Source organism: Mauremys reevesii, linkage group 3 (assembly GCF_016161935.1).
Source record: "Mauremys reevesii isolate NIE-2019 linkage group 3, ASM1616193v1, whole genome shotgun sequence".
Classification (NCBI taxonomy): domain Eukaryota; kingdom Metazoa; phylum Chordata; order Testudines; family Geoemydidae; genus Mauremys; species Mauremys reevesii.
In genome coordinates this window covers 164,935,066-164,962,954 of record NC_052625.1, presented here as the reverse complement: position 1 = coordinate 164,962,954, position 27,889 = coordinate 164,935,066, and the positions used below count along the sequence as shown (strand labels likewise).

General features: G+C 44.1%; 1 protein-coding gene across 3 annotated transcripts; it reads right to left on the bottom strand.

Annotated features, from left to right (window-relative positions):
* Positions 1 to 180: 180 nt before the first annotated feature.
* LOC120400390 (glutathione S-transferase A4-like) lies at positions 181 to 27,755 on the bottom strand. 3 transcript variants are annotated; one of them, XM_039528867.1, is made up of 10 exons: positions 27,629 to 27,753; positions 21,357 to 21,489; positions 20,310 to 20,360; positions 17,583 to 17,705; positions 15,437 to 15,543; positions 15,205 to 15,256; positions 7,273 to 7,405; positions 6,437 to 6,572; positions 887 to 1,018; positions 187 to 501 (listed from the first exon to the last, which is right to left on the bottom strand). In XM_039528867.1, the coding sequence occupies exons 5-10, from the start codon at positions 15,521 to 15,523 to the stop codon at positions 376 to 378; spliced, it is 666 nt and encodes a 221-aa protein (XP_039384801.1). In that variant the 5' UTR covers positions 15,524 to 15,543; positions 17,583 to 17,705; positions 20,310 to 20,360; positions 21,357 to 21,489; positions 27,629 to 27,753; the 3' UTR covers positions 187 to 375. The 3 variants fall into 3 exon arrangements, with proteins under 3 accessions (XP_039384802.1, XP_039384803.1, XP_039384801.1); XM_039528868.1 differs by lacking the exon at positions 17,583 to 17,705 and having other exon boundaries at positions 181 to 501; positions 27,629 to 27,755; XM_039528869.1 differs by lacking the exon at positions 15,437 to 15,543 and having other exon boundaries at positions 183 to 501; positions 27,629 to 27,752.
* Positions 27,756 to 27,889: the final 134 nt, after the last annotated feature.

The following is a 27,889-nucleotide window of genomic DNA, read 5'->3' as shown; positions in this document are numbered from 1 at the left end:
ACCATACTAGAAAGTTACAAAGCAATGTCTTTAAGGGATCATAACTCCTGCTCCAGAGTTGAGGTTTTAACACCTATTTACATCTAGAGATAAGCTTATTATTATTATTATTATTTATATTCTGATAGTGGCAACAGTGTGACAGTTTCCTTCCAAATGCAGAGGAAGATGCAGACACTATCCCAAATAATCTTTTGTTTTCATATTTTATGAAGGACTTGACACTTGTTAAAACAAACCACTCAAACAGCAAGAGTAATTAGATACTATTTTCTGTCACTGGAATGTCATTGCTTTTAATTATGGTAGTGCTGATCATCTAAACTGGCCTGTTCTTTTTAGATTTTGATGACCTCTCTGAATGGAACCTGGCATTTAATCTTTTTTTAAAACTTCCAACACTGTCGCCACATATTGGTCATCAGGTGGGGGCTTCCTCTGGCTGCCAGGCTGTAGGAATTTCTTAATTGTAGGTATGTTGCTTATTCTTGCTTTAAAAGCCTGAAATGAGAAACAACAGAAGCCCTAAGAGTAAGGAAACAACATCCAACTACTTCATAAATAAAAACTTCACACGTTAGTTTTGAAGAAACAGAGCTCATTAGCAGAGCTTAAATCACCTTAATTCCACAGACTTCTATTGTTATTATTACTTAACATTTATATAATGGTAGCACTTAGAGGCCAACCAGATCAACACCCCATTGTGCTTGGTGCTGTACAAACATACAGAAAATTACTGCTCATGCTCCAAAGAGCTTACTGTTGATTTACACAGTTTTAATGAGATCAGAATCAGCCCAGGAACTCATGTTAAATGAGCAACTTGAAGTCTTTGTTCTGCACAATTCTATAGTTGCTGGTTGAGCTTTAGTAACAGAATTACCTGTAACACAGGGAACTTGGAAAGCACAGTGGGCTCTTTCTCCTCTACCATTAAAATGGCTTCAAGCAGCTGTACATCTGCCCAGCTGAATCGGTTGCCAACAAGAAACTCTTGCCCATGTTGTTTCAGAACCTACAGAATACCAGAGAACACAAATGTTATGGGTATGAAAGAGACATATACACTGGATAAATACTGGCAACTGAGCTCAGTGTGATACTTTCAAAGTATAGCAAGGTCATGGTCTGTGTAACAATCTTGTATGAAGTATCAGAGGGGTAGCCGTGTTAGTCTGGTTCTGTAGAAGCAGCAAAGAATCCTGTGGCACCTTATAGACTAACAGAAGTTTTGCAGCATGAGCTTTCGTGGGTGAATACCCACTTCTTCGGATGCAAGCAGTGGAAATTTCCAGGGACAGGTGTGTATATATAAGCAAGCAAGAAGCAAGCTAGAGATAACGAGGTTAGATCAATCAGGGAGGATGGGGCCCTGTTCCAGCAGCTGAGGTGTGAAAGCCAAGGGAGGAGAAACTGGTTCTGTAATTGGCAAGCCATTCACAGTCTTTGTTTAGTCCTAAGCTGATGGTGTTAAATTTGCAGATGAATTGGAGCTCAGCAGTTTCTCTTTGAAGTCTGGTCCTAAAGTTTTTGTTGTAAGATGGCCACCTTAAGATCTGCTATTGTGTGGCCAGGAGGTTGAAGTGTTCTCCTACAGGTTTTTGTATATTGCCATTCCTAATGTCTGATTTGTGTCCATTTATCCTTTTCCTTAGAGACTGTCCAGTTTGGCCGATGTACATAGCAGAGGGGCATTGCTGGCATATGATGGCATATATTACATTGGTGGACGTGCAGGTGAATGAACCGGTGATGGTGTGGCTGATCTGGTTAGGTCCTGTGATGGTGTTGCTGGTGTAGATATGTGGGCAGAGTTGGCATCGAGGTTTGTTGCATGGGTTGGTTCCTGAGCTAGAGTTACTATGGTGTGGTGTGCAGTTGTTGGTGAGAATATGCTTCAGGTTGGCAGGTTGTCTGTGGGCGAGGACTGGCCTGCCACCCAAGGCCTGTGAAAGTGTGGGATCATTGTCCAGGATGGGTTGTAGATCCCTGATGATGCGTTGGAGGGTTTGAGCTGGGGACTGTATGTGATGGCCAGTGGAGTCCTGTTGGTTTCTTTCTTGGGTTTGTCTTGCAGAAGGAGGTTTCTGGGTACACATCTGGCTCTGTTGATCTGTTTCCTTATTTCCTCGTGTGGGTACTGTAGTCTTGAGAATGCTTGGTGGAGATTTTCTAGGTGTTGGTCTCTGTCTGCGGGGTTAGAGCAGATACGGTTGTACCTCAGTGCTTGGCTGTAGACAATGGATCTTGTGGTGTGCCCGGGATGGAAGCTGGAGGCATGAAGGTAGGCATAGCGGTCGGTAGGTTTTCGGTATAGGGTGGTGTTAATGTGACCACCACTTATTTGCACCGTGGTGTCTAGGAAGTGGACCTCCCGTGTAGATAGGTCCAGGCTGAGGTTGATGGAGGGGTGGAAGCTGTTGAAATCATGGTGGAATTTTTCCAGAGTCTCCTTCCCATGGGTCCACATGATGAAGATGTCATCAATGTAGCGTAGGTAGAGAAGGGGCGTGAGTGGATGGGAGCTGAGGAAGCGTTGTTCCAGGTCGGCCATAAAAATATTGGCATATTGTGGGGCCATGCGGGTGCCCACAGCAGTGCCACTGATCTGGAGATATATATTGTCATTAAATTTGAAATAGTTGTGTGTGAGGATAAAGGCACAGAGCTCAGCAACCAGTTGTGCTGTGGCATCATCAGGGATACTGTTCCTGACAGCTTGTATTCCATCAGCGTGTGGGATGTTTGTGTAGAGAGCCTCTACATCCATGGTGGCTAGGATGGTGTTTTCTGGAAGGTCACCAATGCATTGTAGTTTCCTCAGGAAATCAGTGGTGTCACGGAGATAGCTGGGAGTGCTGGTAACATAGGGTCTGAGTAGAGAGTCCACATATCCAGACAGTCCTTCAGTGAGAGTTCCAATGCCAGAGATGATGGGGCGTCCAGGATTTCCGGGTTTGTGGATCTTGGGTAGTAGATAGAATAACCCTGGTCGGGATTCTAAGGGTACGTTGATTTGTTCCGGTGCTAGTGTAGGGAGTGTCCTGAGTAGATGGTGCAGTTTCTTAGTGTATTCCTCAGTGGGATCTGAGGGAAGTAGCCTGTAAAATTTGGTATTGGAGAGTTGTCTGGCGGCCTCCTTTTGGTAGTCAGACCTGTTCATGATGACAACAGCACCTCCTTTATCAGCCTCTTTGATTATAATGTCAGGATGGTTTCTGAGGCTGTGGATGGCATTGCGTTCTGCACGACTTAGGTTGTGAGGCAAGCGATGTTGTTTTTCCACAATTTCTGCCTGTGCACGTCGGCGGAAGCATTCAATGTATAGGTCCAGACTGTCATTTCGACCCTCAGGAGGAGTCCATGTGGAGTTCTTCTTCTTGTGCTGTTGGTGGGAGGGTAACTGTGTATCAGTGCGCTGTTCAGTGTTGTCCTGGAAGTATTCTTTGAGTCGGAGACGGCGAAAGTAGGCTTCCAGATCGCCGCAGAACTGTATCATGTTGGTGGGGGTGGCAGGGCAGAAGGAAAGTCCCAGAGATAGGACAGACTGTTCTTCTGGGCTGAGTGTGTGGCTGGATAGATTGACGATATTGCTGGGTGGGTTAGGGGTATCACGGTTTTGGCCCCATGTGGCAGGTAGGAGTTTAGACAGCTTACAGTCCTTTTTCCTTTTTAGAGAGGTGAAGTGGGTAATGTAGATCTCCTGTCTTATTTTAGTGAAGTCCGTTTGTATGGAAGTTTGGTTATTGATGAGAGTCTCTAGGTTGGAGAGCTCTTTTTTGATGTTTTCCTGTTTGCTGTATAGGATGCTGATCAGGTGGTTCCTCAGTTGATCCCACACTTTCACAGGCCTTGGGTGGCAGGCCAGTCCTCGCCCACAGACAACCTGCCAACCTGAAGCATATTCTCACCAACAACTGCACACCACACCATAGTAACTCTAGCTCAGGAACCAACCCATGCAACAAACCTCGATGCCAACTCTGCCCACATATCTACACCAGCAACACCATCACAGGACCTAACCAGATCAGCCACACCATCACCGGTTCATTCACCTGCACGTCCACCAATGTAATATATGCCATCATATGCCAGCAATGCCCCTCTGCTATGTACATCGGCCAAACTGGACAGTCTCTAAGGAAAAGGATAAATGGACACAAATCAGACATTAGGAATGGCAATATACAAAAACCTGTAGGAGAACACTTCAACCTCCCTGGCCACACAATAGCAGATGTTAAGGTGGCCATCTTACAACAAAAAAACTTTAGGACCAGACTTCAAAGAGAAACTGCTGAGCTCCAATTCATCTGCAAATTTAACACCATCAGCTTAGGACTAAACAAAGACTGTGAATGGCTTGCCAATTACAGAACCAGTTTCTCCTCCCTTGGCTTTCACACCTCAGCTGCTGGAACAGGGCCCCATTCTCCCTGATTGACCTAACCTCGTTATCTCTAGCTTGCTTCTTGCTTGCTTATATATACACACCTGTCCCTGGAAATTTCCACTGCTTGCATCCAAAGAAGTGGGTATTCACCCACGAAAGCTCATGCTGCAAAACTTCTGCCAATCTTGTATGAAGCATCTGGGTGGGATTTTCAAAAGCACTTACGTGATTCATTAGCACCTGTGCTCCTCAATCACTCAGGTGCTTTGGCAAATCCCTCTCTAGAATACAACACTAGTATTAATAGCTGCAATAGAAAAAGTCTGAATTCTTGTACCTAAGTACAAGAGGTACATAGACCAGTCTTTCCAGGTCACAGTAGAACGGTCCCACCCCTAGTCCAACAGCCTCTGTGCTTTTGAGGAGGACGAAAGTCTCGGGGAAGGAGAACATCAAGCTGCAGCAAGGGAAATGATCCCATAGTTGAGATCTTTCTTCCAGATGATGTCATGGTGTTCTCTCACACTGAGGATACCCCTCTGGGGGAGGAGACCCCAGTTATTAGGAAGAAACAGGTATTAGTAATGTGGGACTTGATTATCATAAATATAGATATTTGGGGTTATGGTGACCGGGAGAACTGCATGGTGAATTGCAAAGGTTGCAGACATCTCAAGACATCTAGATAGATTTATGTGCAGTGCTGGGGAGGAGATGGTGGTTGTGGTACATGTAGGTACCAGTGACATAGAGAAAGGTAGAAGAGAGGTCCTGGAGGCCAAATTTAGGCTGCTAGATAAGAGATTAAAGTCTAGGACGTCCATGGTAGCATTATCTGAAATGCTCCAGTTCTACACACAGGGTCAGTTAAACAGGCAGAACTGCAGTGCCTCAATGCATGAATGAGACAATGGTGTTCAGATGAAGGACTTGGGTTTATTAGGACCTGGGGGACCTTTTGGGAAAGGAGGGGCCTATACAGGAAGGATGGGCTCCACCTAAACCAAAATGGAAACAGCTTGCTGGCATATAACATTAAAAAGTTTAAAAACTCCTCAATAACCTAAGGGCTGAGGGAAAGCCGACAGGTGTTGAGGAACACATAGTTCAGACAGAGACATACCTTAGGGAAGGATTTATTAAAGGAGTTATTCTATAGCCTAGTAAAGAGGAGAGGACAGAACTGATAAAGTGCAGGTAGGAACTGAAGAGAAACAGTCAAATGAAAAAGAGTCCCATTCAACTACATTGCATGAAGACAGGCAACTAAATATTGACAAATTTTATAAGTGCTCATGTGCAAATGATGAAATCTAAATATTAAGATGGGTGAACTTGAGTGCCTGGTATTAAATGAGGATATTGATATAATAGGCACCACAGAAACTTTGTGGAATTATGATAATCAATGGCATTTGGTAATACCAGGGAATGACAGAATAGGTCATGCTGATGGGGGAGTGGCACCATATGTGAAAGAAAGTATAAAAGTTAAAATCTTAAATGACTCACACTGTACCATAGAATCTCTATGGGTAGAAATGCCATGCTTGAATAATAGGACTATAGCAGTAGGAATATACTACTACAAAAGAGGCTACAAAAACCGAAAACTCAACAATAAGGGGGGATTTCAACTATCCCCATATTGACTGGATACATGTCACCTCAAGACGGGATGCAGAGATAAAATTTCTAGACTGCTTCTTGGAGCAGCCACTCCTGCTACCCACAAGGGGAAAGGCAATTACTGATTTAGTCCTAAGTGGCACACAGAATCTGGTTAAAGAGGTGAATATAGCTGAACCACTAGGTAATAGTGACCATAAAGTACCGGTAATTACATTTCTGAACACTGAGCACTTATAATGACAGATCTACTCCTTTTTCAGACATCTAAAATAGGGGGTGTGATCATTCGATTCCTTTCGTTCAGTTTGGCAACAGAATATTGTTCATTGCAATCAGAAGCATATATGTCTTCATTCAATGATATGTAATGAAATGACTGTAAATTGTTGCCTCACTATCACTTACCTTTTCATAGACTGGGAAGTATCTGATTGTGGCCCTCTCAATGATTAAGGCAAGATTCCTCTCCTTAGGTGGAGTGAAAGCAAAGGCAATGATCATTCCCATGAGATCACCTGTTCCTTCCACATACATGTCAATTCTGGAGGGAGGGGAGAGAAGAAAGCATGTTCAAATTATTTCAGGTTTTTCTTGCAAATTAGTAAAAGCAATTTTTTATAATCCGTTAATATTTGTATAATCAGCTTTTGTGTTATATGATAGCACTGTTAAAATTTCACTGTTGCATTCATGCCTTGCTCCCTTTTTAATGACAATGCAGACATGCAAGCAATGTTTTTCTGGTGAGTGATTCTTCTTATTCATTTATTTTTGCTGTTAAAGTAAACCTATTGCTTATCAAAGATTCTGGGTTAACAGCCCTGGAAGCTCAAGTCCTTTTCATCCACAGAACCACTGTTGTCAGGTAATCGCAGCAAAACCGTTATAGTACTGTATCACAGAACAAGTTATGATTGCTCTGCCTGTATTAAAGAAGTTTCACCCACAGCAAAACTGCAAATACTTGGAATTCTTTACTATTGGTTTTGCAATCCCAGTTTACTCAGCAAAACACAATACAAAACAAAAACAAAAAACTACAACACTACGGGCCTGATCCTCTTCAGCATAATTTCAGAAACAATGGTTAAAACCCACCAAGGGCCAAAAAATTTCCCCCTTAGTGCATAACAGCTTTTTCTCACCCTTTCATACTCAATTTACAGTATTACAAAAGTGTTAACTGGTAATAATATAGCTATTCATTGTAGTTTATTAAGAAAAAGAGGGTGTTATAGTACAATGCTCTCTCTTTCAGATCCTTCCCATAGAGGTTGTACTTGGCAGCTATGTAGCTGAGAATGGCTCTGGTCTGCACCATCTTCATCCCATCAATTTCCACCAATGGTACTTGGTCAAACAGCAGGGCTCCATCTTTGGAAAGGAAATACAAGAAGTATAATTTTACTTAGGCTGGATCTATACTTAAAATTTAGGTCAGCCTGGCTATAGCACTCAGAGGTGTGAAAACATCACACCCCTGAGCGCCATGACTATGCCAATCTAACCCCTGGGCACATGGGGTCAGGGTAGCCCCAAATGTAGGCAGCATGGGATGTTCTGATTTAGCCCATCTCCTGATGTTTCCATCATCCTAGCTACTGGGATGAAGTTCCTACGGTGACAGAAAAAATCCCTTCCATCAGCGTAGGAGGCACCTATACTATGGCGCTACAGCAGCATAATTACAGCACCGTAGCTGTGCCACTGTAGCATCTGTAGTGGCCTTGATCCCTGTCCCCTCCCCCAACTGTGTTATCGTTATAGTGGAGCTGAGAAAAATATCTAAATCGTTAGTACACTTCTGATTGTATCAGAGCCGCCCGGGGGGGGGGCGCGGGGGCAGGGGGGCAATTTGCCCCAGGCCCCAAAGGGACCCCCACGAGAATTTTTCAGGGCCCCTGGAGCAAGGTCCTTCATTCGCTCCGGGGGACCTGGAAAACTCTTGCGAGGCTCGGGCCCCCGGAGCTTCTTCCGCTCCGGGTCTTCGGCGGCAATTTGGGAGGTCCTTCCACTCTGGGACCTGCCGCCAAAGTGCCCCGAAGACCCACGGCAGGGGGTCCTTCCACCCCGGAACCCGCCGCCGAAGTGCCGGGTCTTTGGCGGCAATTCGGTGGCAAAGACCCCAGGCCCCCTGAATCTTCTGGGCGGCCCTGGATTGTATACTAGGAGATCTTCAACGTCTGCCATTATATTAAAACTTCCTGCACTAAAATAATGATGTGGGAAAGAATAAACATATACTAATCTAAATATTTACTCTGTAGCTAAGACCTAGCATAATCAATTGACACATTGCTTTACAAACCTATAGTCAGATGTTCCCTCCCCAAAGGGCTTCCAATTTAAATTTTAATTAAACTATATATGTAGACTGTGCTCCAAGGGCTTAGTTCTGCCCCCACTGAAGTCAATGGCAAAGCTCCCATTGAATTGAAAGATACAGGATTAAGCCCCAAATAGGCATGTGTGCTACTGTACCTACTAACAGACAGCATTTGCTCTAAATCCCTTTTGTTTGCTTTAGTTGCCTGATTTTAATCCATTAACTTCATTCTTCTTCTAGGTAGAAAAGATTATTTTGACAGGAGTTTGTCTGCTCTGTTTTGCACAAAACCATCAAACTATGTCAGTAGCCTAAAATAAAAAAACGGTCCTTCCGTTGTTGCAAAGTGTTTAATTTCATAGTGCAATAAAATTGTGTAGAACTGGTTGTCCACATCATCATTTTTTGGTAAACATTTATATAAAGATTGTGTGTCCTCATGACTTTCCAAGAGCAAATGTGACCAGATTAAGGGATAAATACGCATTAGCAAAAATGTCCTTTTCTAGCAGAAGCCTTTTCATTGATAAAAACCAAAAACCATTAACAAGTATGCAAGGGCCGGGGGTGGTGGGGGGTGGTTACCATCAGAAACATGTACTACAATAAAAGCTTATTAATGGCTGGATTTTCTAGCCACTCCTTGCAAGGATTTTCCTGGCAGGCCAGTGCACTGAGCATTAGTAAACTGAAAGAGCAATTAGTTTCTAAGGACTTGTCTACACTTGAAATGCTGCTGCAGCTGCACTGTTGTAGCGCTACGCACACCTATGGAAGGGGTTCTGTAGGTAATCCTGTTGCTGTAGGTAATCCACCTCCCTGAGAAGTAGCTAAATCAACAGCACAATTTTTCCATCGACCTAATGCTGTCCACCCCAGGAATTAGGTCAGTTTAACTGCTTTGATCAAGGGCGTAGATTTTGCACACTCCTGAGCAATGAAGCTGGGTTAACCTAACGGTCGACCAGGCCTTAATAGCAAAAGTAGTAAGGCCATGTCTGCACTACCACATATGTCGGCAAAATTTATGTTGCTCAGGGGTGTAAAAAAAAACCCACACACACCCCCTCTGCAACTTAAGTTTTGCTAGCATAAGTGGTAGTGCGCAGTGCATTATGTCTGGAGGAGAGCCTTTCCTGCTGACATAGCTACTGCCACTCGTAGAGGTGGTTTTATTATGTCAATGGGAGAACTCTTTCCCGTTGGCATAGAGCGGCTACACAAGCAATCTTACAGCTGCATCAGTATAGCTGTGCTGCTGTAAGATCGCTTGTGTTGACATGGCCTAATTTATCCTTAATAACAAGCTATTAGCTCAAGAGAGATTTGTAATAGACAGACAATTGATGGCCCTCCCAGCTTTTACTGGGAAAAGCAATCACTGTCCTTTAAATAACTAGAAGCTACATATAGGCAAACAGGTTTGGTTAAGAACCAGTCTAATGTTTGCCCAAGAACCAGTCTAAATGTTTGCCCAAAATATGAACCAAATGTGGTGCATTAAAAACTGTTAAAATTGTAACACTATCACTTTAAGAGTAAGGGTTTTCCTGGTCTGACCTGCAGGCTACAGGGATCTATAGGGAAGCCTGAGATTAGAGTTAGTTCTGCAGACAGTTAGCTTAGCCCTAGAGTAAGGTGGCGTGAGTTGTGCTTCTTTGTTTTAGGGAGCAGCCTGCTTTGTCTCTTTCTGGTTTGGGATTCTTATGTGTTGTTGTTCTGAATTCTATGAAATAAAGTTACATTGCAACTTGGCAGGAAAAGTATATTTTTATCAGACTTCTCTGTGTGTTTGCTGTGAACATACCAAACCCAAACCACTTTAAGGTTCAATAAAATTAATTTAAAAAATAATTGACACAGGGTACGTCTACACAGTAAAAGAAAACCTAGGGCAGCAAGTCTTAGAGCCCAGTCAACTGATTTGAGTTCACAGGGCTTGTGTTGCAGGGCTAAAATATATCAGTGTAAATGTTCGGGTTTGGGCTGGTGTCCAGACCCCAAGACTCTCCCCCATCACTACGTTTCAGAGCTTGGGCTTGAGCCTAAGAACAAGTATCTACACTGCTATGTTTAGCCTGGCAGTGCAGGCTCTGAGACTTGCTCTGCAGAGTATTTTTTGCTGTGTAGGAGTACCCCCAGATGCCTAATCTGTAACTGACAAACTTATTTAAACATACCTTCCTACCTGGATAAATCCCTACACACCCAAGCCACTGAAACAATAGCCTGCAGTCAACTGCCATATCACTCAACACTGAACAGCTATACCAAGAAAACAGGATATGCTTAAATGTAAACTCTTATTACAAGGTAAATATATGCCTGTTTTCAGGGAGTATAGCAGTTGAGCTCAGTGCATTAAGACAAGAATCATTCTTGCATCGTGGGAAGTTACTGAGACTTTGCTTTATGAGCATTCATTTATATTCCGAGTCTTAAATAATACCTACTGTATCAGCCCTCTTTTAATACCAAAGAATACCTCTGTGTTAGTCCTCGGTATAACAAATAGATGAGTGACGGGTGGGATCAGAACACTAAACAAGAGGGGACAAATTCAATCCCATTCTTACTTCCTACAATGTACAAGATAAAAGCCAAACACACATCCAAGGTTGCAGGAAGGTGGGGAAAAAATCTTAAGGGGGGAGAAAAGAGCAGCTTTTACCAGTCAGGGTGTTGGTGTCATTAAGCATAACCCTAGGTAACTCAGGAGGGTGGGAAAACCACAGTGTTAATGAAGCCTTTCTGTACCAGGCCTGAATGAATCAGGGTTGATGTTAAGCTTGTCCAAACCGCTTCCATGTTGGACTCTGATTGACCTTGCGAGTCAGAATTGAGAATGGAATGTGTAACTGCTCCTTATCAGTGCAACACTGGCACCAGGAGATAATAAAAGGGGGCCACTCGTCTCTGGTTTAGAAGGAGGAGGAGGAGGGGAGACAAAGTAATAAATCCAGAAGTAAACCAACCTGGCAGCCTTGAAAAGTTACTAACAAGATGAATTGTTTGTTGTCAAGAATGATTTAACCTGTTTAATGTAATCGCCAGCTATACAATGTGCCTACTATATGGAGGGGACTAGAGGGTAGAAGGGGGTGGTGGATAATGGGGGTAATAGGGATGCCTAGCTGAAGTTATGTATAAGAAGAGACACACAGCTTATGTCTGTGTGCTTGATTTGAGACGTGTGTGTCTCCGAGCATCCTGTTATTTGAGAACTCAAATAAACTTTTAAACTGCTTCTCCACCTTGGTGTGTCTATTGGAGCGAGGTACACCGGGCAACGAACCACTGTTTGCTGCCTCAGGCCTTTTGGGCCGGCAACAAGGGTATTGCTACACTTGCAGCTGTATAGGGGCTTGGCTACACTTGAAAGTTGCAGCGCTGGGAGTTACAGCGCTGGTCATGCAGCTGTGCAGGAACAGCGCTGGTGTGTGGCCACACTCACAGCTACCAGCGCTGGTGTGTGGCCACATTTGCAGCGCTGTTGGGAGTGCTGCATTATGGGCAGCTATCCCAGCATTCAAGTGGCAACAATGTGCTTTTCAAAAGAGGGGGGTGGAGGGTGGTGTACTGTGACAGGGAGCGGGGAAGAGAGAGAGAGAGAGTGGATTTTTGGAGCCAACACTGTGTGTTAGCTTCCTGGATTGAAACATCACAAAATGTTTGCGAACCCTTAGTCTTAATTGCAAACAGCCTGCATCCAATGCTGTTTCTCTGTCAAGCAAACATTCACTCCCTGCCTCTCATTTGATCGTTCACAGCCAGGTACAGATAGCTCCTGTTTGCTTTGATCAGTGTTTGTTTTTTTAGATAAGCAGTTCAACGGAGCTCCAATCGGAGTTCACAACAAAACAAAGAGAGGCTGCATAACAAAACAAAGAGAGTAATTTAGTTAAAAGCATTCTGGGATATCTCCTTATTCCCTGGAGGCCAATAAAAGCACTGGTGTGTGTCCACACTTGATGAGCAACGCTGGATCACCAGCGCTGCAATCGCTACACCCCAACCTGACCAGGTGTACAGCCAGCGCTGCAGCCAGGGAGTTGCAGCGCTGGATGTGCCTTGCAGGTGTGGACGGTTACTAATTGCAGCGCTGGAAAGCCTCTACCAGCGCTGCAACTTGCAAGTGTAGCCAAGCCCTAGCGCTGGGAGTTAAACCTGTCTTCATACAGCTGAATAGGGAAAGCGCTGCAGTCTGTCCACACTGACAGCTGCCAGCGCACTGTCGTGGCCACATTTGCAGCGTCTGCAGGGGCATTGGGAGTGGTGCATTATGGGCAGCTATCCCTGCGTTCAAGTGGCTGCAATGTGCTTTTCAAAAGGTGGGGGGAGTGGAGTGTGACAGGGATCGTGGGGGAGAGAAAGAGTGGATTTTTGGAGCCGACACTGTGTCAGCAGCTGCCTTGCAAGTTCCGACCCCTCCCCCACCCTTCTCTCACTCACTGAAAGCAAACAACAGCTGTTTTTTTCCTCACAGACCAGATAAGCAGCCGCTCCCCGAAATGGACCCCCCCCCTTCCGCCCTCCGCTTCTCTCCTTAAGCAAACATTAGCTGTGGGCGTTCCAAAGGGAACCTCCCTGCCTCTGGTCATTCACAGCAAACAGGAGCTGTGTTTGCTTTTTGATAAGCAGCTCCTGGAGCCCGGAGTTCACAACAAAACAGAGAGGCATCACAACAAAACAAAGAGCGGAACTTTCACTTAAAAGGATTATGGGAAGCTTCCGGAGGTCAGTCACTGCGTACTAAGGTTATTCCCTGTTTACACTGGCACCCCAGCACTGCAGTGGCAGCGCTATACTCTTTATTCCTCTCGGGGAGGTGGAGTATAAGCAGCGCTGTAGCCATGGAGATACAGCGCTGTATGTGCCTTGCCAGTGTGGACGGGGTGTGAGTTACATGTTGTTGGTGGCTTTATTGCTCTGTAACTCTCTGTAACTCTCAAGTGTAGCCAAGGCCTCAGTCCATAACCCTACACCACCAGGCTCCACTTCTTGATTCTGATGACCTACAAATCTCTGTCTCTCATGATGAGCTATCTCCCTTCAACCAATCGAGTAGTGTAGCCTGTCTTTCTGGATTTTTAGTCATCATCTTTAACTCACTGTTTAACAATAGTTAAGCATTAACAAAATGTTAAACTCAGCTGAGCTCTTGATCTTCCTCCACAAGCCCTCCCCATCTCACCATGAACATTGTTACCATTCTCCCAGTCACTTGGGCCACAATATGAACTATAATGTGGCCCTCCCACTGGATCCCCATACTCAAGCCATTTCTAATTCTTGCCACTCCTTCTTACACAACATCTCTAAACTCAGTCTTCCCTCTCTGACTATACAACCAAAACTCTTGGCCAAGCTCTCATCTCACATGTTGACTACGGCAACCTTGCTTCCCTTAAGTCAATTCAGAGAGCTTCTGCTCAAATCGTCTGCTTGGCTTATTGCTCTGACCACACCGACCCCCTCTGAATCCCTCCATTGGCTCCCCCTTATCAGATAAGATAAGCTTCTTGTCTTTAAGGCCTTTCATAACTTAGTCTCACCTTATTTAACTAATGTAGCAACTTACTGTGATGTCAAGTCCCATCTAGACTCCACCAGCAATCCAACCATTAACACCCACTTATGTAGCTTTGTGTTTTCCCAGGCACTGACTCTTATGCATGGGGAAAATTCCCTGAAAAAATCCGAATAGCAACTACCTTATCTTCCTTCAAATCCTTCATTAAGACTCCCCTCCACCATGGTGTCTGTGAAACCCAGCCTGCTGATCATGACTAGGCAGGTGACAAATGGACTCCTCCTCTTCCCTGTCTTTCCTTTTCCTACTCCCTTCCTTTCTCCCTGCCCCTAATCCTCAATAAAAGAGCTGCAGTACACGTTCTGTGCATCACAGTTTAGGATGTGGACAAATTGAAGAGTCCAGAGGAGAGCAACAAAAAATGATCAAAGGTTTAGAAAACTTGACTTATAAGGAAAGTTTTTTTAAAAATTGGCATGTTAAGTCTTGTGAAAAGGAGACTGAGCAGGGACCTGATGATAACCTTCCAATGTGTTATAAATAGGACTGTGATCAATTGTTCTGCATGTCCATTGAAGGTAGGACAAGAAGTAATGGGTTTTAATCTGCAACAAGGGTGATTTAGGTTAAATGTTAGGAAAAAGTTTCTAATTATAAAGGTCTTTATGCTCTGAAATAGGCTTCCAAGGGAGGCTGTGGAATCTTTGTCACTGGAGGTTTTTAAGAACAGGTTAGACAAGCACCTGTCAAGGACAGTCTAGGTTTATGTGGTCCTGCCTCAGCACAGCACCTGGGCTAAATGACCTCTTGAGGTCCCTTCCAGCCCTACCTTTCTATGATTCTATATACCTAACAAAGCTGGGCCAATTCTTCAGCAGATTCATCTGAGTGTATGTTGTCTCTCCAATCCTCTACTCTTCATTTGTTTGTGTATTTAGACTCTAAGCCTCTGAAGGCAGGGATGGAACACCCAGCCCAATGGGCTCCTTACCTGAATTAAGGCCTTTGGGTGCCCCCATAATATAGATATTTAATAAAAATAATCAGGGGCATGATCCTGGGAGGTGCTGAGCTCCCTCAACATCGACTGGCTCCAGTGGAAGTGAAGGATGATTAGCACTTTTCAGGCGTTACTTGGCACCAGACAGGATTGGGTGGTCAAGGTTAGTGATTTATGAATAGATTCATGATGTAAACTGAATTAAAAGTGTTCACAGAGGGGTTTACATTGGTTTAAGTAAACTGATGTAAAACTCAATTTTAGCTAAACTCGTGCCACTTTGGGTGTAGAAAATCTCCGGTCCACAGTCTTACCTTTTATTAACTTTTGATACTGTTCTTTTGTTTCTAAAAATTCTTCTTCAAACTGCAAAAGGAAAGATTAAATAAATTAGTTACATTGTTATATTTCAGGCAGCTTCTTTTAGGAAGCAACCCTGTCACAACGAGCCAAAAGGCAGAGTAATACACCAGCATAACAAAATGAATCATGGCTAATCCTGAATGAGTCCAAACAAGAACACCCCTTCATAAATTATGGACTAACCTCCACCCCAGCTGCTGCCAACAGCCACCGTATTGATTCCATGCGTCCTCTTCCATTGAAGTAGGTAAGTTTGGGTTTCCCAGACATGCTTCCTTGCTTCCACTTCCCTGACAAATATCAAGCAAAGGAAAATGTTTCTGAACCAAAATGAAGTTTTGCTACAATGGAATGTTTGCAGCACAATAAGGTTTCAGGCCTCTGCTGCTGTCACTGTACACTTTACTCAAGGTATGTCTATACTACAAGCGCTACAGCTGCAGTACTACAGCTATGCTAAAGTGACAATTACTGTAGTAAATCCACCCCCTCAAGAGGTGGTAACTAGGTTGACTGAAAAATTCTCAGTTTTTACGCCTTCTGGAATGGTTCCTCCAGGCCAGGTGGGCTTTCTGGTGAGTTTCTGTTTGGAAACCTCTGTTCTTAAAAGCATAGTGCACTCTAGGACACAAACAGGGAGGGAGAAAGTGGGGCTGAGCATGTTTGGTGGTGTTCCTCTCAGGCCCATCCACTCACTCCTGTGGGATAGACCCTCATAAACACCAGCGGGGAAACAAAACAGCCTCATATATTTTTCCTCTCTGAGGATGTACATACTCTTTAAAGGCCACTCAATCCAAATCTTGACTTAGAAATCATTCAGATTGACAATTACCCATTAAACAGTTCTAAGAATCAAATCATTTAAGTTTTCTGTCTTGGTATTAAGACTATATTCATAGTAAACATAACGCAGAAATAATCACCGCCTTTTTATTAAAGCAAATAACTAATTGCAGCAGCTCATGGCATTTTATCCATAAGAAATCCATGTACAAATTTGTAGTTATTTGCATGTAAATAACATTTAGTGCATGCTGGCAGTGTTTGCTGTCTGTACAGCCTGCAACACCCAATACTCCCTGATATGTTATCACACTTAATTAATACTTTTTACCCTTTGTATCATGTCAACACACATTGCGACAACATACAGTGTGCAGAAACTTATAGTAACTAAAGCTCTTCCATTAACTGTGAAAGCCAAAGTGCTTTTAAACCAAAATTATAGAATAAAGACTCTTCTTTTCAGATCCCCTGTTGTAATCTTGTATCTACATCAAGTGCAACCCTCATGAAGGATTGTGCATTTTGTACACGTAAACAGAACAAATGGACTAAAAAGCTTAAGGTATTATTTAACATGGCCAACTAATAATGAACAGTATGGCACGGAATGTGATCAGAGTAAAATCAAACCCAGACATCCAAATTCTGCTCTGGGTTACACCTTTGTAGATCCAGAATAACTCCATCAACTTTAATCAACTGCATTTACACCAGTGATACAGAAAGCAAAATGTACAGTTCACATTTTGGGTGGAAAGTTGTATGTATGTTTTATTGTCAACCAAGATGAGAATGGTGCATGTGTCAGAACACAACACCCAGGAGGTGTGTGGGTTACACATGGCTATGTACAAAATGATAGAAAATGTTTTAAATGCTGTTGTCTAATCTCCACATTTCCCCTAAAGCAGTCTGTTTTCTATAATGAGTTCTAGGGCTGCGTCCTTGCTGGATTTTCTAGAGCAGACACTTCACTATACAAGAATCAGGGAACAAAGTTAAGTCTTTCAAAAGCAACATTGCCTGCATTCAGTATAAAGAAGCAGATGGTTTTACTTTCATTCACCCCTCAGGAGGGAGATAGGTTTTCACTATTCTTTGATCAGCCACCATAGTTCAGAGCAGAGCACGGCATGCTATATCAGCCAGCTTTCATGCTCAGATACAGAGGAAATCAGCTCTAAGTTCCAGGCTTTCATTGCAAGTCTGAACTTTACTCTTTCTCTTGCTTTCTTCCTCCCCTCTCCTTTGGCTTTTTGCTCTCACTGTTTGCCCTCACTTTACAACATGCCTTATTCAAGTCTGAGTTAACTTTCTGGATTAATTCCTATTTAAAAGGTCCTTTTTCCCTTCTGTTATCCTCCTGTATAGCAAACACCACTTGAACTGCCTTTGATGCAGGCGACTAAATATTGTAAAGATTTTATATTACCATTACCAACAGTTATGCTAAGGTGTTTGAAAGTAGCTTTATTGAAACCAGGAGGTCAAACTGTTTAAGGTTAAACTAATTTCTTTTTATGCGAGTGTCAGTACTAACCTTCACGTATTGACCCAGACCAAGTTCTTCTCCTCCTTAACTGAGAACAGAATTTGTCTCTTCAGGTTCTAAGAGTATGGAGCGCCTCCAAACTCCTCCCCTCATGGGGAGTCACATGCATACCTTATAGGAAAGAAAAGTTCCTCACTTCCAGAAGAGATCCCGACAAAATTAAAAGTTACACTGCCATTTTAAAATGTGGTTGTACCTACTACTGTTATAAAATTACTATGGGTGAGAGAGAAAAATATCTTTCTCTATGCTTTTCAGTTTCTTTATTTGACTATACACAGAGTGCTCAGCTTCCTGGTTACATAGTCTGCTTCATGGTTACATAACTACTCAGTATCTCCTGTTGTTTGAGTGGGTTTTTCACACAGCAACGGAGGAAAAACATTCAGAAAAGCAGAGAAAATATTAGATTTGAATTGACTATATTTCAGGTTGATGGTGATACTATTTAACAAATTAAACCAATATGTTCTGCCCCTTTCCTGACTTTTCAGCAGTAATTCTGGCTTGTCCTCTCGCTGAATGTACAAGAAAGACACCTAAAATGGGAGACAACATGGGTCTGATTTTTAAAATCCGATTGCTAGAGCCTGTCATTCACACATGCAGTTATCTGATTTGTGTTTGCATTCATGTTAGTTGGACATGAAAAATGGATATGCAATTTCTGCCACAATTGGGCTCCATGTTTTTAATTAATAATGCCTATTTTACAATTTTTAAGATGAGCCAGAGATGAGAAAAAATCAATTTGCCTGAGGTCCTACCCACAGTTTCCATTCAATACAATTTTTTTGGCTTTGTTGCTTGCATTTAAGGTTAAATGTTCGAATCTGGACATCAAACTGGATGGGTAGATAGGTGATCTAGCTTCTAGCAGATAGAGAACCGAACTGGGTCATGGTAAACCAAGCTCCAATTCCCATTTTTGCCACAGACTCTCTGCATGACCTTGGGGAAGTCACTTAATCTCTGCTCTTGTGTCAGGTACTAATACAACTGCCCACAGAAGCAGTTTACACGTACTAGTGCTATGTCTACAGTAGGAGTGCTTTGCTATTATAAGTATACTGGGATACTATACTGGCTCTGAGTCCTGATGTGCACACAGCAATACTGGCAAAACTGTGCTTTATACCAATATAGTAAAGCTACCCCCACAAGTGAGACAAGTTATACTGGTAAAAGCACAGTTTTGCCAGTATAACTTTGTCTACACTAAGAACTCCTGCCTGCATGGCTGTATCGATCAGGACTCACACTTTTTCACACCCTTGACTGACATAGCTATGATGGCAGTGGTTTGTGGTCTAGACGTGGCTTTAGAGAGCCACCAATGGATGTCCTCTCCCAGCATAGGTACCCAGATTGGGGCACTAGAACTGGGAGGGCCAGGGGACCATGCCCCCCCTGCTTTGTACCAGGCCGTAAGGGCGAGTGATGGGGGGAGGGGGTGGAGAGGCGTGAGTGGAGTGGGGCAGGGTCTTGGGAGGGGAAGAGGCAGCACTGGAGTGGGGCCTTGGGGGAAGAGGCATGCAGGGGCAGTGCAAGGGCAGGGGTTCAGGGAGAGGGGCGGGGCCTTGGGGAGAAGGGGTGGTGCAGGACTAGGGGCTTGAGGGACAGTGAAGCATAGGGCTACAGTTTGGGGACCTATGGGCCCTCATCCTCACCCCACTTTTAGGGCACTTCCGCCGGTCCTGTACCCAGAGCGGTTGTGGGGCACGTGGAAATAAGGAAGGAGAGAACCTCAAAAAGTGAATAAAAATACACAGAGCGGAAAGTGGAAACCGCATGGGTGGGAAATAAGTTGAAGGAAAAGTCAATAGAAGAAATGGGGGAAAGAAAGAAACAGAGAAAACAGAGACATGATAACTGTGCCAGGCTATGGCATTAAGGGAATGGGGAGAGAGAGAAACTTTCTAATTCATGGCAAAGGTCAGCACCCTCCGCTGTATAGATTTGACACTGCAGTCAGCAGAAATCAGTAATTCTGTTCACATTTCTTCTTTGTAATTATTAACTATTTTAACTAACACTTGACTCAAGGGCAGTCTCTGAGACAGACCCCAGTTATCTTTTCCGCACCTTGGGAGCAGCTGCTCACTATTCCTCTTTGATTCCTCCTGCTTAGTCATTTTTCATTCTAAAACAAGACTTTGCCATCTGCTCTGTAGTTATTTATCTTCCATCACAGCCTACTATGAAATAACTTGCAAAGTTTTACAAATAGCCAAATATGCAGTGTCCACCTGGTCACTGTTATCTATTAGTTTACTAATGTTTTCCACAAATCTCTACAGCAGAGAAAGAAACAAGTTTTTCTTATCTAATGTGAATTAAGGTGCAGCTCCTCAGATACCCATAGAGGGCTGGTATGAGGCCCATGTTCCACTTAAGTGCTCAGATGAAGGGCAAAACTCGGATTTAAGTGGTGCAGAGCCTTGTTCTAGCCTTCTTGACCAGGGCAAATTTCATCCACAATGCAGCTCCTTGCACCACCAGGAGCCAGCGAGCCCTTGGCCACCATGTGTACTGAGCGCCAAATCCTGTTCCCGTTAAAGTCAATGGAAAAGTTCCCATTGATTTTCACAAGAGCAGGATTTGGCCCGAAGTACAGGAAGCAACATGGTCCAAATGCCTGCGAAGCGCAAGCTGTGGAGAATGAGGTGCTTACCTGTATTATTTATCATTAACATTATCTGTACCTCAGTTTACCTGTTTGATGTTGTCTGGCTTCAGTGCCTGGAATTCAATCAAATGAACCTGCTAGGGGGAAATAAACAGGAAACAAAACAATGACAAAGACAAGGTACCACCAGAGAGAATCTGTAGGGTCCTTTAGGCAACAATGGGGGAGCTATTAACTGGGAAATGCCCCCAGCTGGCTCCAGGCTAGCAGGTACATTTTTCTCAGGTTGGAGCCAAGGATCCAAAGGGCACTAAACCATTAAAGACCCCAGTTTACAGTGGAAGAGGTGTGAGCGGCAGGAGTGGAAGTAGGGAGCTGTGAGAGAAAACACTGCAAGGGGAAAATCTATCTTTCCCAGTCCAAAGGTGGAGGCACTTGAGCGAAGTGGAAATGACCAAAATTTGCAAGGAAAGGGTAATGTCTAGGTGAGGCCAGATGCATAGTGACTATTGTTTATATCCTTCTCTCTGCTTGCTGTGTAACTCTGCTCAAAAATTCATTTGTTTTAAACATACTGTTTTTGAGTCACTTTAACTGCAGCCAGGCCTGTCCTTTTAACAGTTCAAAACAGGGACCAGTCTGAGTGTAGGTGAAGAAAGGAGAAGGAAGTGAAACCTGTCACCTGAGGTTTGCTCTCCTGAGGGGCTGCAAAGGGATGGAAGGCACTGCTCACACAGTGACAGGATGGCAGGAACAGGGTGTGCTGTAGCCTGCTGATCCAGCCTTAAGTGGGATGAACTGCAGAGTCCAGCTCTGGGAGGAGTGCAAGTAAAGACCTGTCACATGAAAAAGATGCCCACAGAGAGACCGGGGGAGCAATTGACCCCTGAACCAGGGCACAAGCATTCCAAACCAGTGCTGCACCCAAACCTGTCGCTTGGGGCCCAGTTCTGTGACTCCCTTACTTATGCTAAGTAGTACTTACTCCTGAGTGGTTGTGATGAAGCTGAAGAGGCTAGTTAGCAGGACAAAGGGTTGCAGGCATCTGTACATCCCAACTGACCGTCTACAAATCTCAGTGCTTCTAGATATTAAGGCGTGAGCTTAATTCCAGAGTTATAAGAGTGGCTTACCTGAAATTCAGTCACTGAACAAGGTGTTGAAAAACATGATGATCCAATGGAAAGAAGGCTGAAGACACTGGGATGCTCAGTACAGAATGTTTGTTCTTATCCCTCAGTGCTCACAATTGAACAGGGCCTTTGCCTGAGGAAGTTGCAGAGCAATGTGTCTCAGTTATATTGCAAAGGCTGCCCAAAGCCCATTATCATTAGTACCAGGGAGCTGCACTAGGGCATGGTTCAGTATTTTACAGCTCTTTTTGGTTAGTTATTAAATATTCGGGACTCCTGAAGAGCAATGGACTTTAGTCTATTACCCCTTTCTTCTGTACTGTGAGAGGTGTGATTGAAACTGATCTCACCGATCTGCCTTCCCCAAAGTTTGGAGAATAATAATGAATGTTCTATAGATCGGGGTAGGCAACCTATGGCACGCATGCCGAAGGCGGCACACGAGCTGATTTTCAGTGGTACTCACACTGTATTTTAATTTAATTTTAAATGAAGCTTTTTAAACATTTAAAAAACCTTATTTACTTTACATACAATAGTTTAGTTATATATTATAGACTTATAGAAAGAGACCTTCTAAAAACATTAAAATGTATTATTGGCACGTGAAACCTTAAATTAGAGTGAATAAATGAAGACTTGGCACACCACTTCTGAAAGGTTGCCGACCCCTGCTATAGACTCTAGTAACAGAGAGACTAGACACTGGCAGACCTGGATGGGAACAGCACTGAAGTAAGGATTGCTGCCTCCTTAGCCATGTCCCTACCCCCTTCCACTGCTATCTGAGAGGCTCCACAGGCTTTGACCTGCATGAATGGGGAGAATGGCCTGATGTTTCTTTGGAATACACTATGGGATTATTCCAATTTTACAGAAACCATTTTTTTAAAACAGATTGTATACGGTCGAGTGCACGCAGCCACACTAAGCACATTAATTCGGTGGTGTGCGTCCATGTACCGAGGCTAGCATCGATTTCCGGAGCATTGCGCTGCGGGTAGCTATCCCATAGCTATCCCATAGTTAATGCAGTCTCCCCTGCCCATTGGAATTCTGGGTTGAGATCCCAATGCATGATGGGGCAAAAACTGTGTCGCGGGTGATTCTGGGTAAATGTCGTCACTCAATCTTTCCTCCGTGAAAGCAATGGCAGACAATCATTTCACGCCCTTTTTCACCTGGATTGCCCTGGCAGACGCCATAGCATGGCAACCATGGAGCCTGTTTTGCCTTTTGTCACTGTCACCTTATGTGTACTGGATGCTGCTGACAGAGGCGGTACTGCAGTGCTACACAGCAGCATTCATTTGCCTTTGCAAGGTAGCAGAGACGATTACCATCCCTATTGCACTGTCTGCCATTGTAAATTGGCGATGAGATGATGGTTATCAGTCATTTTGCACTGTTTGCATTTGGAAATTGGCAATGACGGTTATCAATCCTTTTGTACCGTCTGCTGCTGTCATGGGTGCTCCTGGCTGGCCTTGCTAAGGTCGGCCGGGGGTGCATGAACAAAAATGGGAATGACTCCCTGGTCATTCCCTTCTTTATGTTTTGTCTAAAAAGAGAGTCAGTCCTGCCTAGAATATGGGGCAAGTGTACTAGAGAACCAGAGAGCACAGCCGCTCCGTGTCAGAGCCCCAGAGATCCCGTAGAAATTATGAGCTGCATGCCATTCTAGGGGGTGCCCCTACAACAACCCCACCCGTTGCTTCCCTCCTCCCCCAACCCTCCTGGGCTACAGTGGCAGTGTCCCCACATTTGTGTGATGCAGTAATAAAGAATGCAGGAATAAGAAACACTGACTTTTAGTGAGGTAAAATGAGGAGGAGGCAGCCTCCTGCTGCTATGATAGTCCAGGCAGTACAGAATCTTTTCTTTAGACATGAAATGGGGGGCTGATGGAGCTCAGCCTCCAGCTGCTATGATGAGGACAGTTACCAAGCTTTTTGTACCATCTGCCGGGAATGACCGGGAGTCATTCTCATTTTTACCCAAGCGCCCCCGGCTGACCTCACCGAGGCCAGCCAGGAGCACTCACGGGCTGATGATGATGATGGATACCAGTCATTTTGCACCGTCTGCCACTGGGAAGGGGATGCTGGTGTTCAGCACTGCAGCACCCCGTCTACCAGCAGCGTGCAGTAGACATAGGGTGACATTGAAAAAAGGCAAAAATGATTTTTTCCCTTTTCTTTCGGGGGGGGGGGGGAAGGGTGTAAATTGATGACATACACCCTGAAACACCTGGGAAAATGTTTTTGACCCTTCAGGCATTTGGCGCTCAGCCAAGAATGCAAATGCTTTTCGGAGACTGCGGGGACTGTGGGATAGCTGGAGTCCTCAGTACCCCCCTCTCTCCCTCCATGAGCGTCCATTTGATTCTTTGGCTTTCCGTTACGCTTCTTATGCAGCACTGTGCTGAGTCCCTGCCGTGGCCTCTGTCTATCATAGCCTGGAGATTTTTCCAAATGCTTTGTCATTTCGTCTTCTGTAATGGAGCTCTGATAGAACAGATTTGTCTCCCCATACAGCGATCAGATCCTGTATCTCCCGTACAGTCCATGCTGGAGCTCTTTTTGGATTTTGGACTGCATCACCACCTGTGCTGATCAGAGCTCCATGCTGGGCAAACAGGAAATGAAATTCAAAAGTTCGCGGGGCTTTTTCTGTCTACCTGGCCAGTGCATCCGAGTTCAGATTGCTTTCCAGAGCGGTCACAATGATGCACTGTGGGATACCGCCCGGAGGCCAATACCGTCGATTTGCGGCCACACTAACCCTAATCCGACATGGCAATACCAATTTCAGCGCTACTCCTCTTGTCTGGGAGGAGTACAGAAATCGGCTTAAAGAGCCCTTTATATCGATATAAAGGGCCTCATTGTGTGGACGGATGCAGGGTTAAATCGGTTTCACGCTGCTAAATTCGGTTTAAACGTGTAGTGTAGACCAGGCCTGGCAGGTGTTCATCTTCTAAGTTTCCTGGAACTCAGGCTTGGGAAGGTAAATTATTTCAGTGTCACATGACAGGTCTCCTGTACTAGGATACCACAGCCAGTATGGAAAGCTCCCATGGCAAAGGAGGTAGGGTAAATGAGGGAGTTCATATTCTCTTTGTTAATGGTTGCAAGCAGTTTGGAGAACAGGATTAGAAATCAAAACTGTGACAAATTGGACAATTGATCTGAAATTACCTTTACTGAATTTAATCATGTTAAGTGCAAAGAACTTCCTTTAGGAAGGAAAAATCAAATATACAACAGGGAATAACTGGATAGGTGGTAATACTACTAAAAGGGATCTGGTGGTTATAGTGGATCACAAATTGAGTATAAGCCAACAACATGATGGAGTCGGAAAAGAATGCTAATATTCTGGGGTGTATTAACAGGACTGTCATACAGAAGACACAGGAGGCAATTGTCTCGCTCTGCTTGATGCTAGTGAGGCCTCAGTTGGAGCACTGTGTCCAGTTCTGGGTGCCACACTTTAAGAGTGATGTGGACTGACCTAAGAGGAAATGTTAAATAAACTGGGTATGTTTAATATTGAGAAATGACTGATGTGGGGTCCTGGCAGTCTTCAGATAAGTTAAGGGCTGTTATAAAGAGGACTGTGATCAATTGTTCTCCATGTCCACTGAAGGTAGGACAAGAAGTAATGGATTTAACCAAGGGACAATTAGGTGAGATATTATGAACAATTTTCTAATGATAAGGATAATTAAGCACTGGAACAGGCTTCCAAGGGAGGCTGTGGAATCCCCATCATTGGAGGTTTCTAATAACACCTTAGACCAGCATCTACCTGGGATGGTCTAGCTCAGGGGTTGGCAACCTATGGCATGTGTGCCAAAGACGGCACGAGCCAATTTTTAATGGCATGCTGCTGCCTGCCGGAGCAGCGTGCCATTAAAAATCCTGCCAGGCCCGGCCTGCTCTTTTCACCCCCCCGCACGGGGGTAGGGGGGCAGAAGCATAGGTGTACGCACGGGGTGTGCCCAGGCACACCCTGCCAAATGGCCCCACTCTTCCAGCACGGCAAGCTGCGGGGTCCGCGCTCCCGGGCCAGAGCACCCGGCCGAGCGCAGCAAGCCGCCGGCTCCTCCCCCACCTTCCCCCTCCCCTGGAGCCCTGTCACCGCGCACACAGCGCTCTGGGGGCCGGGGCTGCATAATCCCATGGAGGCAGCATGTCTGGCTCTGCACAGAGCAGAACATGCTGCTAGGAGCCTCATGGTAAGGGGTTCGGGGCAGTGGGGGTTGGATAAGGGGTAGGGGCAGTCAGGGGACTGGGGTCCCGGCTGCCGGTCCTGTACAGCCTGCTGCCGGTCTGGCTGCTGGACTCTTGACAGCCGGGGTCCCGGCCACAGGCCCCGCTCAGCCCGCTGCTGGCCTACGTGAGCAGAACCTCAGACTAGCAGCAGGCTGAGAGGGCCGGTGGCGTAAGATCAACATTTTAATTTAATTTTAAATGAAGCTTCTTAAACATTTTGAAAACCTTGTTTATTTTATACTACAACACTAGTATAGTTATATAATATATAGGTTTATAGAGAGAGACCTTCTAAAAAACATTACAATGTATTACTGGCACGCGAAACCTTAAATTAGAGTGAATAAATGAAGACTCGGCACACGACTTCTGAAAGGCTGCCGACCCCTGATCTAGATGTACTTGGTCCTCCCTCAGGGTAAGAGGCTGGACTAGATAATCTCCAGGTCTCTTCTAGCTCAAATTTCTCAGATTAATCCAAGGATTAAACTGGAGCTGCAATTAACATTAGGCAGGTGTCAACAGACATGAGCCAAGGTAGACAGATCAGCCCAAAGCTTCTCTTGAATGAAGGAAATGCAGCCCTAATGCTGAAATGTCTGGTCAATTTCAGGCTGGGGAGCTTCCCAGAAGAGCAGGGAATCCTCTAGGGTGCTGGCAAGCGTACTGTATTGTAATGAATATGTTTCCCATTACACAACAATTGCCTCATAAATTGGTTATTCTTACTGAGTAGCATCTCCCTTCCTACCCTGCAACTATTGCAGAAGTTGAACAGTGCCAATAGGAGAATAGGGGGAAGTCTTTTTACCTGTAAAATGAGCTCACTTGACAAAATATAGAATGTGATAGCATTTTACAGTGCGTAACTGTACTTCACCTGGCTCAAGAGTTGATAAACATGAAATCCCTCTGAAGATTCATTTTCCATGAAACTGTACTAAGAGCCAAACACAGGCTGGGGTAAGAGATGCATGCCAATTTTCTCTCCTGCCCCCCTGTATGCCTTGTCTGTCTACAATAGCGGCGGCATTAGATTAGGAATTTTATTAACCCATGTGCAATGGATACGTTTTAGGAGATGTGTATAGTTTGTATTTTGAAACTGGGAGAGAAAAAAGTTATATCAGGTTATTAAAACCAGGGGAATGTCTAAGCTCTGATGTCCACTTAACATAAAACATGTTTCAATTATTAGATCAACAAATAAAAAAATAAAAAAAGCAATACTACCCACATACGAATGAAATTATTTTATTAGGTTAGAAAAGGTCTTCCATATTATTGTGGAGTGAATATTTATGGAATAAGTTAGATACAAGACGGCTACATTCACGTGATATAACAGCCTAAGATAGTTAATACTGGAGGGGGGAGAGGGGTGCGCAGGAGGAGATAAAAGTTTGATACAAATACAGGATGTGGACATTTTAGAGCTCTGAGGTTTGTGTCTCACAAACTTGACTCACTAGAGAGATCTAGTTAACAACCTCTCGGCTTTTTTTTTAAAAGTTACTTGTTTTCCAGGGGTAAGTCCACCATCAAAAAGCTAAGTGCAAGCAAAACAGAACCCTTTATCCCACTGAAATCTTATCTGGATTTTAGCACAAACCCTTGGAGTTGGCAGAAAACGCTTATACTAGTGAAAAGTGATCATGCTGGAGGTTTCACTTTGCCCCAGAAAATCAAAATTTTCTAGCTAGACAATGTGTGTATTAATTTCATTAACTCAGAACAGCAAGAGAAATGTAATAAAAATACACCTTACTAAATGCAGACAAGTAGCTTAGTAATTAATACTTGTATATTGTGTTTTCTATTTGTTATCTACCTCTCTAGTGTCACATATTGTTCAGTTAGCTATTCCATTCAAGTGTGATGTACCTTTATCTGTAGTTTACCAGCACGTACATTCTAAGCAGTTTAAATGTGTGTATTTAAAATAGCAGTGATGAGCTCAATGCTAGCAACCAGCCACATTAATTTGCTTACACATTAAAAGTTCATTTGGAGATCTCGCTTCACAGTCTCCATGTATTTATCACCAGCAACAGATTTCCTCTGGCTGCCAGGCTCCACAAATTTCTTAACTGTGGGGATGGTGCTTATTCTTACTTTAAAAGCCTAAAAACAGGAAACATCACAAGAATATTTAAAGGCCAGAAAGTGAGAGAAAAAAATTACATCAATTAGTGTAAAAGCAGAGGACCTGACTGAAGAGGGCAGTGTTTGGTTGCCATTTAACCCTAAGAA

Coding starts and splice junctions, on each gene's coding strand:
- LOC120400390 (XM_039528868.1), bottom strand. CDS start 15,523: ATGTCTGGGAAACCCAAACTTACCTACTTCAATGGAAGAGGACGCATG. Junction 6,573..7,272: donor GATCTGAAAGAGAGAGCATT/GTACTATAACAC, acceptor CCCTCCCTCCAG/AATTGACATGTATGTGGAAG. Junction 502..886: donor CCAAGTTCCCTGTGTTACAG/GTAATTCTGTTA, acceptor TTCTCATTTCAG/GCTTTTAAAGCAAGAATAAG.